The sequence below is a fragment of the Tetrahymena thermophila genome (assembly GCF_000189635.1).
Source record: "Tetrahymena thermophila SB210 genomic scaffold scf_8254667, whole genome shotgun sequence".
Lineage (NCBI taxonomy): Eukaryota > Ciliophora > Oligohymenophorea > Hymenostomatida > Tetrahymenidae > Tetrahymena > Tetrahymena thermophila.
In genome coordinates this window covers 576186-588534 of record NW_002476434.1, presented here as the reverse complement: position 1 = coordinate 588534, position 12349 = coordinate 576186, and the positions used below count along the sequence as shown (strand labels likewise).

At 22.8% G+C, this 12349-nt stretch overlaps 3 protein-coding genes across 3 annotated transcripts; 2 read left to right on the top strand and 1 right to left on the bottom strand. All coding sequences in view use genetic code 6, as the record gives it.

Moving 5' to 3' along the window:
- Positions 1–1619: 1619 nt before the first annotated feature.
- Positions 1620–5378, top strand: TTHERM_00029940 (cyclic nucleotide-binding domain protein; the record flags this gene model as incomplete). Its single annotated transcript, XM_971798.1, has 1 exon — positions 1620–5378. One exon carries the CDS (start codon positions 1620–1622, stop codon positions 5376–5378), a length of 3759 nt encoding a protein of 1252 aa, XP_976891.1.
- A 478-nt stretch (positions 5379–5856) lies between these two features.
- TTHERM_00029930 (transmembrane protein, putative) lies at positions 5857–6516 on the top strand (the record flags this gene model as incomplete). Its single annotated transcript, XM_971797.1, has 1 exon — positions 5857–6516. One exon carries the CDS (start codon positions 5857–5859, stop codon positions 6514–6516), a length of 660 nt encoding a protein of 219 aa, XP_976890.1.
- A 391-nt stretch (positions 6517–6907) lies between these two features.
- On the bottom strand, positions 6908–10379 carry TTHERM_00029920 (hypothetical protein; the record flags this gene model as incomplete). The annotated part of the gene is made up of 3 exons (XM_971796.2): positions 6908–8370; positions 8742–10028; positions 10235–10379. 3 exons carry the CDS (start codon positions 10377–10379, stop codon positions 6908–6910), a joined length of 2895 nt encoding a protein of 964 aa, XP_976889.2.
- Positions 10380–12349: the final 1970 nt, after the last annotated feature.

The following is a 12349-nucleotide window of genomic DNA, read 5'->3' as shown; positions in this document are numbered from 1 at the left end:
TAAACAATCTTCCTTGTTACTTTGAAATTTTTGTATTCCTAAAATAATAGAAATAATAAATAATTTTTTAAGATATTAAACCAAAAGAAATACTCACTAAAAGTATATAATCTTTAGCTAATTAATTGTGTTTCTCATATTAACAGATCTAGTGCTTAATTTAATAACAAACATATCGTCATTATTAATTAAAATATTCTTTGAATAATAAGGCAATTATCATTTTAAATAGAAAGAAAAGAATGCAGTAAATAAATTATTCTGAATTAAAAGTCAACTTTCGCAATTTTTTAAAAGCTCATAAAATATCTAAAAATGTAAATAATAAAATAAATATGTTACTATTATTGAAATATTTCATCAAAATTATATCTAGAATTCTATTATTCATTTTTCTTAACAAAAAAGAATCTTACGCATAAATAATAAAAAATTCACAAAATTTAAAAAATAAGAAAGAATTAGATTTTTTTCTAATTAAATTAAAAATACTGAATACTAATTTTTTCTTGTTTTTGTAGAACTCAATTTCACACGAATTTTACTATTTATTATAAAAGGCTCTTTTTTAAAAATCATTATAAAAAAATCTCCTTATTTTTTTTACATTTGAAAGTGTATATAGACAAAGTAAAATAGAACTTTTCACTTAAAAAACAAAAAGCAAACAAAGTCAAAGCTAAGCACTATTACAATTAGATATTTTAAAATTTTTTTGTGGTAAAAATAGCATCTGAAGATATAGTAAAGCATTCAAAATTAATTAAATAGCTAAAAATGTATTGAATGCTATTGTTTTAGTATTTTTATTTAAATAATGAATAATAATTTATTTTGTTATAAACTAAAAAGTTATTAAATTAGATTTATAAATTATTTTATTATTTTGAATACTTTAAAAATATTTTTGATTGACTAAAAAATTTAGCAAGTTGCCACTTTGGCTTCTATAATTAAAATTAGATAAGTCTTGAAATTGCTGAAATCAGTTAGGATTGAAATAAATGCAAACAAATAAAATTGTAAGATTATTCTGACTGACATAATTTTCGGAGAGTGGTAATAGAAGTAACAATTTTAGGAATGTACAGTAATTAAATATTTTTAGGTATCTTTTGGGAATAAAATTAATAGCTTCTCTAGTATCTTTAGGTTTATTACTAACTAAAAGTTGTATGTATATAAGCAAGAATATCAATTAAAGGAATTTTATAAGAACTGAAGAAAAAAATTAATCATTGGTCGCTAATTTATGCATAATTTAGGCTCTACATCACTAATAAAAACAAACCGAGAAGATTATTATTTTATTAAGATTTTCATAGTAATTAATTTCAATAAAAGCAAAAGATTACTCTAAATAATTAATACAGATTTTTAAAATAAAGGTTTTGGTAAAAAGATTGCATCAGATTTCTAATTTATAAACAAATAACCATCTTTATTTCATAAAAAACAGACAAGCAAAAATTCTAATTAACTCTATTTTGTGAAACAAGCATTTTAAAGGCATTAAAGATTAAATTTTATTCTTAAAAAATAGCGCATCTGAACTTTCAACTTAAGAATAATCTTATAGAAACTTGGAAAGCTTCATTAATTTCGAAAAGAATAAATAAATGAGCGAATATTTTCTCAAAATTAATGAGCAATAAGAAGTTTTATCTTCAGCTGTTTCACCTTTAAAAAGTACTAGCTCCAGAAGACATCTTCAAGTTCCTTCGATGGACTCTTAAAGATTGATTTCAACATTAAATAATCTATCAGAGATAAATGATAGCACATGCTAGTAGTAATAATTAGATTAAAGATATCTGTAGTTCAAAGAGCTAATTGAAAGGCGAGAAGATAATCCAGATCATTAGAAGTTGTCTATTGATGAATAAGAACTCATAGCCAGTGTTTTATATGATTTTCATCATTTTAAGATATTGATACGCTCTTAAAGACGTATAGAATACTCTATTAAACTGTTTAAGCATATTAAAATTGGCTGGCTTGAAAGAGGTGAGTTCTTTTTTCACAAAGGCGATACTAATAAAACAGATTTAATATGTATTTTAAATGGAAAAGCATCTCTCTTTTAGAAAAAATCAGAGGCTTTTATTAATCAAGAAATGGATCTTCTTGGCAAAATTGTTAATCTAAATTAGTAAATAACTAAAATTGAAAAAAGTGCTGCTACCATCAGCAATGATATGTCTGATTCTATTCATCAACTCAAGCAAAGGATAGAGCATAACGAAGATAAATTAAATTTGCTGAGAAATAAAGATGAAGATGATTTACTTAAAGCATATAACTTTTAAAAATATTTTTTAACTGAAAATGTTTGCTCTTTTAGGAGGATTAAATATTTGGAACGTGGATCTACTCTAGGAGAGGCTCAAGTTGTTAATGGATGTTCCTGTGATAGTACTGCAGTTTGTGTTAGCAAATGCTTTTACTTTTACATAAGCAGCTAAGCGTATAGAGAAATATTTGGCTTAGAAATATCTAAAAATAGTTTCATTTGCAACATATTAAAATAAAATTTTCCTGGTGCAAAGGACGACTCCTTAAGAAGAGTTTCATATGATTTCAAAGAAGAAATTTACGAATACAACAAAGTAATTTTCGAAGAAAATGATCCAGCAAATTTATTCATGATAGTAAGACAGGGAGAAGTTGAAGCTATAAGAAGAATTGATGCTTCTTCGAATACTAACTAGCTATGTTTGGAAACTACTTCACCCTTAACTCCCGAAGCTAGAGAAGCTAATGGAAAGCATAGTACTAGTAAAAGCTAAGCTGTTTCTCCTCTTCAATCACCTACTTAATCTAAAACTTTTTATAATTTTCCAAATAATTAAAAGCAACAATAATAACCACAAATATAGTAAAATTTGTTAAAAAAGTTCAAAGGTAAAAACTAGTACAAGGAAATAAGCATTGGGATTTTGGGAGAAGGACAAATTTTAGGAATTGAAGATGCTTATAATAATAGAAAAACAAGATCATTTAAAGCAGTATCAAAATCAAATGAGACAATAATATATTACATTAATAAAAAGATGCTAGATGATGTCATTCTTCTTAATGATGATTACAAATTAAAGAAAGGAATTAAAAGCTAAAGCAAAAATAAAAGTGAATACTACAACTCTCGTACTGATAATCTAATCATCTTTGAGCAGGCAAACCTTAAGCAAAAGGAAAATTTTATTTTATAGGAAAATATGAAAAAATAATATTTCCCAGAATCTAAAAATTTTAAATATTTAATCCAAGGCTGGATAAAATAAAAGGAATAGGAAGAGTCAAAGGTTGAGAACTCCTCTAAGCTTAAAATAGGTGTCCCTACTTTAAATCAAATTTAATCATACAATCTGCTTGATGACGATACAACTTAGCCTACTGAGTAAAATTTGCTAGAAACACAATAATCACCTATCAAGATATAGAGAAGATCTCTTTTAAAAAGTTTAACATGCATTCAAACAGGATTTAACAATATTTAAGACTCAAACGCCTAAGAAACCCAAAATTTAAAATAGCAAACTCCTCTTGAATCTCCTCATAGGAAGAAAAGACACTATTAAAAAGACAGTGAAAGCGTTTCTCCAAGAAAAATTGCATTGGTCTAAACAATAAGCATGCCAAAACTAGACGATTTTCATTTTAAAAGTGACATTGATATAATCAATGAATAAATCGAAATTAAAGAATAGTGCATTTAGTTTTATCAATAATAAAAAGATAAATACTAAGCAAACTATAATAATAATGCAAATAATCATAATCTTTTATCATCACAATCTAATTTATTTTAATAAATGAATAAAAATTAATACCCATCCCATGAATAATTGTAATTTGAAGAAACAAAAAAAAAGATTCTTTTCCAAAAAAATTTTTAGAATGAAAACAAAAAAAATTATAGACTTAAGTCAGAGAATTCTCTCATCAATAGTATACTAAAGAAAACAACTTCACTAAAGCTAGATATTCCATAACTAAAGTTTAAGAAAAACTCTTAGAAGGCCTCAATTCATGAAGCGAATGATGATAGGTCTTAAAATTCAGATACAGCATCACCTACTATCCATTAAGTTTTCTCTAAAAAAAACAGCATTAAAAGTTTATATAAAAGAGGAAGTGATATAATATCATCACCATAACTTGATAGTAATAAATTTGATAGAAAATCAGAGATTGTTAATTTTACACAAAACAACTTCCATATTTAAAAATAAATACCGCACTTAAATAACAATTAATAACAGTCTAATAACTTCAAACATTGTAAAAGTTAATCAAGCTTTTCTTAATTCTCATTAGATCAAAATCATAATAATTAAAATGACATTAATACCTTAGACGGTGAAAGTCAGCAGCAGCAGCAGACTTAAATATTAAATTAGCTTGCAAAATCTTAAATTGCAAATGTGTTGCTAAATTAATAAAACTCTTAAATATAATCTAAGTTGCAATAAATTAACGAATAATAAAAACCTTAATTTGAATATTTCAAAAATAGTCCTAGATAAACAAGCTTAGATATAAAAACACATATTTCTACAGGATAAGGAGGTTATTTACACAGCCCTTAAAATTCAATCTTTTTTGCAAACTCACACAGGATACTCTAAAATCAACCTCATTCTTAAAATCAATCATAGAACAAATCAATTTAATAAGTTAATTCTGAGAGATAAATAAATATTCCAAATTAATAAGAATTAAATACTAATTATTTTATTGAAAATGACATAAATACTCCTTCAACATTTACTAATACACCTTCTCAATTGCCTATGGTAGCTCATAGGCAACTAAGTTAAAGAGAACCACTTTTAAATAACAATTAAAATGAAAATATTGCTAAATAATCAAACATAAATAATTATAATAACACAATATCACCCAATCAGTCTGAATTACCTATTATTAAAAATTAAAATAACCCTAAATTTACAAATTAACATAAAAATAATTTGCCAAATACATAATAGTAGTAGGTAGTTATCTAGAAATAAGGGCTGTAAAGTGAAGGATTTGCAGATATAGTAAAAAGAATAGGACTTAACCCATAAATCATAGAGTAATCGAAATTTTAAATCCTTAAAAATGTATTTAAAATTTAAAAAAAGTAAACAGTACCAAATATTAGTACACCTTAAGGTGCTTAAAAAAGAACTTTAAGTAACCATCCTCTATTTCAAAGATAATCAAGAAAAAATGTTAGTCTCGCAAGCTCTCCTAGAAAAAATAATTTAGGATCTAATCCTCAATCAAATTAATCTCCTGTAAAACCTTCTCAATAATAGTAGTTTTTAGCAAACTTTAGAAATGAATCTCCTTTGAAAATAGGCAAAATAAATTACTCAGTAAAATGAAATTTCAAAAATTAAATTGTTTTGAATAATAACAAATCAATATATATAATAACTAACTAACTAAATATATAAATAAATAAATATTATAATATTAATGTTTAATAAATTCAACCATAAATAAATATTATTTATATTTCTACCTTTATATTTTTATTAATAATAAATACTTTAAGTTTACTAAAATTTATCTTAATACTTGTAAAATAATTAACTCATTCAAATATTTTTTAAATGAATTAAGATTTATAAATTTTTTATTTTATAAATATTAAAATATGAGACAACACATTAAATATTAATAATTTGTACTGTTGATTAGAAAATATCTTAATCTATGATTCTTATTCTAAAAATTGTTTAATTTGATAAAATTTATCTGTTAAAAAAAGTATTTAAAATTAAAAGATCTAAAAAGGAGTAAATAACAATATTTATTTTAAGGCATTTTAAACTCATATTGAATATCAAAATAAAGGAGATGTTATGTTGTGCTGTTTATTCTAAAAAATAAAATGAGATATTACATTTTTAGGCTTGTCATTCTCTTGAAGAAAAAGAATAAGAAAGAAATTTAAACGATATCTTATTATATGTTAATGATTTTAAATTTTTAAAGCCTAAGTAAGTTTAAAAGATTTATACTTGGAATGGAATATGGTATTTAGAACTTGATGAAAAGTTTTGCTGCCATTTAGTTTATTGCTAAAAAAATTATCCTGCTTAATCATCACTCAGATTTTTAAGTTAGATGAAAAAGTTAGTGTGCTAATTAAATCAATATGATTCTCCAGATAATATCACCAAATTTTTGTCAAACAGAATATTTAATTTAATCAAAGGTTATGATGCGGATATAAGTTATGATGATGCAGATTTTAATTATGCTGATGGAAAGAAAGAATAACTCTCAGAAAAAAGTACTCATTCAATTATTGTCGACTTACCTGAGAATTATTAAGGAGCAGGTGATTAAAGATTGAGAAAAGGTTAAACTCTTAGGGACTCTAAATCTTCTATTTAAAATAATAATTTTTATCCAAGACCTACAACATCAATTTAATTCAATGAATATTTATGCTACGGAGCTATGATACTTGTAGCTTTGCTTATGTTAATATTAATAATTATAAAAATATGAGTAACAATAACAACTCTTTTAAATTTATGCCAATTCTTATATTAAATAATAATGTATAAAACTTTTGTATAATTAAAAAAAACATGCATTTTATAATAAAAATAATAACATATTTTGAATTATTTTAATATTACTTATTTGGTATAGAGAAATTGATTTATAAAATAAACTTAAGAGATGAATAAAATATATTTTAATTGTATTTAAAGACATAAAATTTACAATTATATTCTATTATAATGGTATTATATTTTATATTCTATAATTATTACAGAATGAAAATAAAATTAACCAAAAAAATTTGAACAAACATTCTATTATTTTTTTATATCAAAATAAATAAAAACTTATAAAAAATTTAGTTTCTTATATTGTTAATAGAGTTATTAAATCATTAGATCATTTTCTCTTCTACTATCTGCTGCATTTAATGCGTTTGTTAATATTATTGATGATTAATTTAATTGTTTGATATTCTTTATCCATTATTAGAGATTTAGCCATTAAAAAATTAGAATTATTTCACATTTTGATTTGGAGATTAAACTATCATTCCTCCATTATTTTTTGACTTGTTTGAGGTACTAAATGGAGGTGATTAAGATGTATTTTTAGATGATACTTGATAGTTTATGTTATTTTAACTATTTTACCCTAAATTGAGACTATCAATAACTATATGCTACTGTAAAGAATTATTACCGTTATGCTACTGCATTACTTGATTTTGGTTTAATTAATTTGTATTATTTGAATTAGAGTAGTATTCTTTTTTAAGTTGTTCACTTGCTAACATTTAATTTGGATTCTAATTTTAATTTTATGTGTTTATGTTCGTTTAAGATTATAAGTTACCATACAATGCGTTTGAATTAAAGAATTATCCTCCACTTTACATCTAATTTTCAGAATTTTTTTGTAAAAAAAACTATTAAGATTGAGAGAGTAATTTAGGCTGATTATTAAAAGAATGTAATGGCATAGCTTACTATGGCAGCTAAAGCTACTAAAATGAATTTGATTTTGCATGGTATACTTAATTAGGTGTTTATCCATGCTATTAGACATTATTTTATACTCCTGAAGGCATTAATATTTATTATTAAGAATTATTTTTAGATTACAAGTTGCTGATTTTAACTATGAGCTATTAATTTAATTTATCAGAAGATTCTTTATTTTTTTTGTAATTAGTTAATGCCTTCATTATTCTTTCTTTAAGCTTATTTAATTGATATTAAAGATTATTACCCAAATCTTATTCATTTTATACAATATTTTGATTGACATAATGAGGATTAACTATTAATTGTTATCCTGCTTGATTAAAATGATGAGTAGATTAAGATAAAATAGACGACAGCTAGTTATTTGATGTTGGCATGCGCTAGGATTGTAAAGTTTAAGAAAATGTAGAATCCAAAGTCAGTCTTTTTATGTGAGTTTTATTTTGTTAAGCTTTTGTAGACATGAAGAATTATTAAGTTCCATTTGTTTAATTTTAAGTTGTATCCCTAGAAGTTGCAGTTTTAGGAAAAAGTTTTTATGAGCTAACCAATTTAGCTTCATTTGATATTGCTTGAGCTTATATGTTAACAGAATTATGCTAGTTCTTTAAGGTACTTCCATTTAACTCTCCTTACTGGCTCTCATCCTTAACAGATACTGCTGCTATACCATTTTATTTATCTAAATTAAATATTTATACTAAATTATTAATATGTTATGTGGAACCTTATGTAGTAGAATTAGAATTATGATTTGAATCTTTTGTATTTCTAACGCTCTATGGTGCAGATATAACAACTATTTCATCCAAAGATAGCTTCTTTGAGAGAAGTTTATTTTTTTCATCTTTTTTTATTTTATTTTAGTAAAAATATAATTTAATTTTTATATTTGAGAAATGTTAACAAATATATTATTAACTGTTTTTAAAAGTATAAAATTAAATATTTTAAACCCCTATTTATTTATTGATTTAAGATATGTCAAATTTTTAAATAAAATATATTTGAAGAGGGATATTATATTAAAAATAATCTTTGAATTAAAGATATTTTTATTTATTTATTTACTTTTTATCTTAAAATCTTCGATAAGAAAGTAAATAGGACAGTTTATGATTAAGTTAATTAACTAGTTTTAATTTGAAGGTATAATAATTAAATAACTTTTAATTTTTTTGATTTTTGTGAAAATTATTCTTGAAATTAATTAATTACCTTATGACATTTAAGGAGCATCTATGTTAATTGTAAGGTTTTTATATTAAGGGTTAGTTGAAAAGCTTTTAATACTATCTATGTAATTATTTACATTTTCTAATTGAGATTCTAATTATTTTTTGTACTCTGCCAACTTATTAATATCTATATTTTTGCTCTAGCTATAATCAATTGGTCCATTATTAATACTATTACTCATACTCTATTTTTGTGCATTACTGTAATTTCCAGCATTTATGCTTGATGATTAATTTCCTTGTGCTAAATTTTAATTGTTATTCATTTTATTTTAGGGAATTATTATTTAATTGCTAGAGCCACTTGTAGTACTGCTAAAAAATGCAACATTCTAATTATTATTAGACTAATTTTGAAGTGTATTTTCTTCTGGTAGAGGTTATTTGCTTGCATCTCTGTTTATTTTAAAATAGGGCTAGCTAGCTGAAAGCAAAGCCTATTACTAAAGATTCAAAATCTGCTATTGTTAGTTTAAAATTCCTTCTTAGAACTATTTTGTTTTCTTTTTTTTATCTTCAATTATGTATCCATGACTTAAAATTTGCTAGCGCTTAGGAGAAATAATGCTTTTTGGGTTATTAGATACTCCATTTGCATTCTAATTTTGATTAGTTTAAGGATTAGTCATTTTACTAACTTAAAGCTAGGCAGTTAATCTGCTTGACTTATTGAAATTAGCGCTACTATTAGTTATGCTATTAAAATTGCTATTTTCTAAAAACTACTTGGCATTAGCTTCACTCAATCTCTTTGAACCGAATAGGTCTTTGAATTTAGCAAAGGTATTGCTTTATTTTTACATTTGTAATTATTATTACAATTATAATTGAAGATTTTACTGTTTTTTATCGCTGCTTTAATGAGCTGATTATGAGAAATTACCTCCAGAAGGCATAGCATTGTTGCTTAAAGCTGTTTGATTCTATTATTGATTCTGCTATATTTGTATTATCTGCTACTATTACTATTATTATTGCATTTGATGCAACTGCTAACTAAGCTATAACTAATTTTGATTGAATTACTGAAAATTATTTTAAGAAGTCTAATTATGACCATTATTGCTATTATACATATTTTATTATTAGGATTAAGATAGCAAAATTTGAGTATTAGGGTAAGCTACTCCCTATAGTGGCTATTAATTTTGGCTTTACTAAAGCTGCGCAATATTTGTATTTTATCCATTAAAAGATTAAATTCCATTATTGAATTGGTTCTTGCTCTACCCTTTTAAAGAAGTAACTGACTTGCCATCTATCAAATCTATTTCATTAATTATTTGTTAATCTTAGAAAAAAATAAATTTTATATTTTCCTCAAAAGTATTTATTGCTTTTAAGCTAACTTTCTGATAATTTTATCAAATTCAAACATGAAAACTGTTCATGTAAAATAAACATTTAAAGATTTATTTACAAACAACAAAATTAAATGAATAATAAAAATTCCAAAGCTAGAGAAAAGTATACATCCACTTTTAGATGGAGACATTGAATAATTAAATTATCCGTTATTAGCTCCTATGACAGTCCCAACATGAGAGTTGCTAGTTGATTTAATGGATTTCTTTTTGTCCTTTGACTAAATAAATGCAGAAGGTAATATTACTTACATTATTCAATTTTTTTTCTTTTGATAACTAATCAATCAATATAAATAAGAATAAGAAAAAAATAATTAAATATTAAGTTTTTTTTAATCAAATCTCTTCTTCTTAATTATATTTGTTAAGAAAACTCACTTTATTATTTGATTAACTAACATCTATTTAAGTTTTGTAATAGCACAGAAAACCTTTCTCATTCGATTTTATTCAAAACAAATTCTTGATAGCTTTTTGAAGCTATCAATAATTCATCATTTAAAAGATAAAAAACTAAAATCAATAAATTTGAATAATAAAAGTATCTATCTATCTATTCAACTATTTATTTATATTATTTTGTAAAATGTTAATTGAATTCTTACTTAAATCTTTTCTATCTACTATCAGTAATAAAAATTATATTTATTAGATTGATAGATATTGTTACATCGTTAAGTTAATAATACAAACAACAAATAAAATTTTCAATTTAAAACCTTTCTTTAAATAAATTTTAGATTAAATTGTTAATTGGATGATTTCTTACTTTGGTTGAAGTAGCCTATTAAATATTGTGTGCTCATAAATTTCCTATTTAGTGCAATTTTAATTTACAGATATTTTTAGAAAATAGATTTTTATTTAAATCTAAATATAGTGGACATTATTTACTTAATTAGAAACTCAAAAAAGTATTAACTTTTCATATATTAATAAAAGGCATTTACATATTTTCTTACAATGAAATCAAGTTTTTGTGAATCCTTCATATGACTTGATCATAAAAATATTTTATAAAGTAAGTTCAAAGCAAAATAAATTAAAATCAGGAATTTTTTATTATGAAATATTTTTGAAATTAAAGTATTTTTACAAAAAAAATATTTCTCTTTTTAAGAAAAAAATGAAAAATAGTGCAAATATGTGTGATAATTAGTTAATTAGATAGATAAAAAAATAATGTTATAAATTTTAATAAATAAATTTTCATTTTTACTTTAATTAATTCATTTTTGTTTTTCAATATTTAGAAATATTAACGGTAACATTTTTTAAATGAAGAAAATATAAATTAATTTTTTATAAAATATTTTAGTTAAAAATTATTAATTATTTATACAAAAAAGTGTCTTTGTTGAAATTTTATCATTTTTATTTCATATATTGATTTTTAAATTAGATATTACAATTTTGAGAAGATTCTGATAGAAAAAATAGTGTTCAATTGATTTTAATTGAATTAAAGTATGTTTTGTTTTTATTAATATAAATTAATCTCAAAGTAAACTGTATAAAAAATACATTTAGTATCTTGTTTTTGAATAAATTATATTAGATTTCTCAATTTATAAACTCAACTCTTATACAAAATGGGATTTTTTAGTAAGACTAACGCGAAAGAAGAAAATTAAAGTAGTGAAAAATTAGCAGATTAAGCCATTAAAGATTTAAATTGCGAATAGTATATGATTAAATATCGCTAATGTATGTTTGAAAATGTAAATTCTTCAAAAAGAGCCTAATGTATAAAGTTACTAGATGAGTTTAGATTTTGTTTAGTATATAAAGAGTAAAAAGATGAGAAAAAAGAGAAGAAAGTTATATCAAATGAGTTATTGTAAAAGCCTTAATGAGTAAATAAAAAAAAGATGAAAATATAGCTTAATTTTACCATTTAATTACCACAAGTAGACATTTATCTAATTGATCTAAAGAATCAAATATAAATATTGATATTTAGTTTATATAATAATTTTTGTATAAATATTTTATGTTAAATTAATTACTCTAAATTATATCTATAAAAAATCTTATAAATTAAATGCTCAGATATAATTTATATTAAGCAATCCAAATATTATAAAGCTTCTTTAATAGTACCTCTTATTTTAGATATGATAAAAATAATTGCTGTTGAATTTAAATCTATAAATTAATAATCTATTTAAGATTTATTTAAAGTAGTAATAATTTCCAAAATTTAAAAATTTAAGTTAAA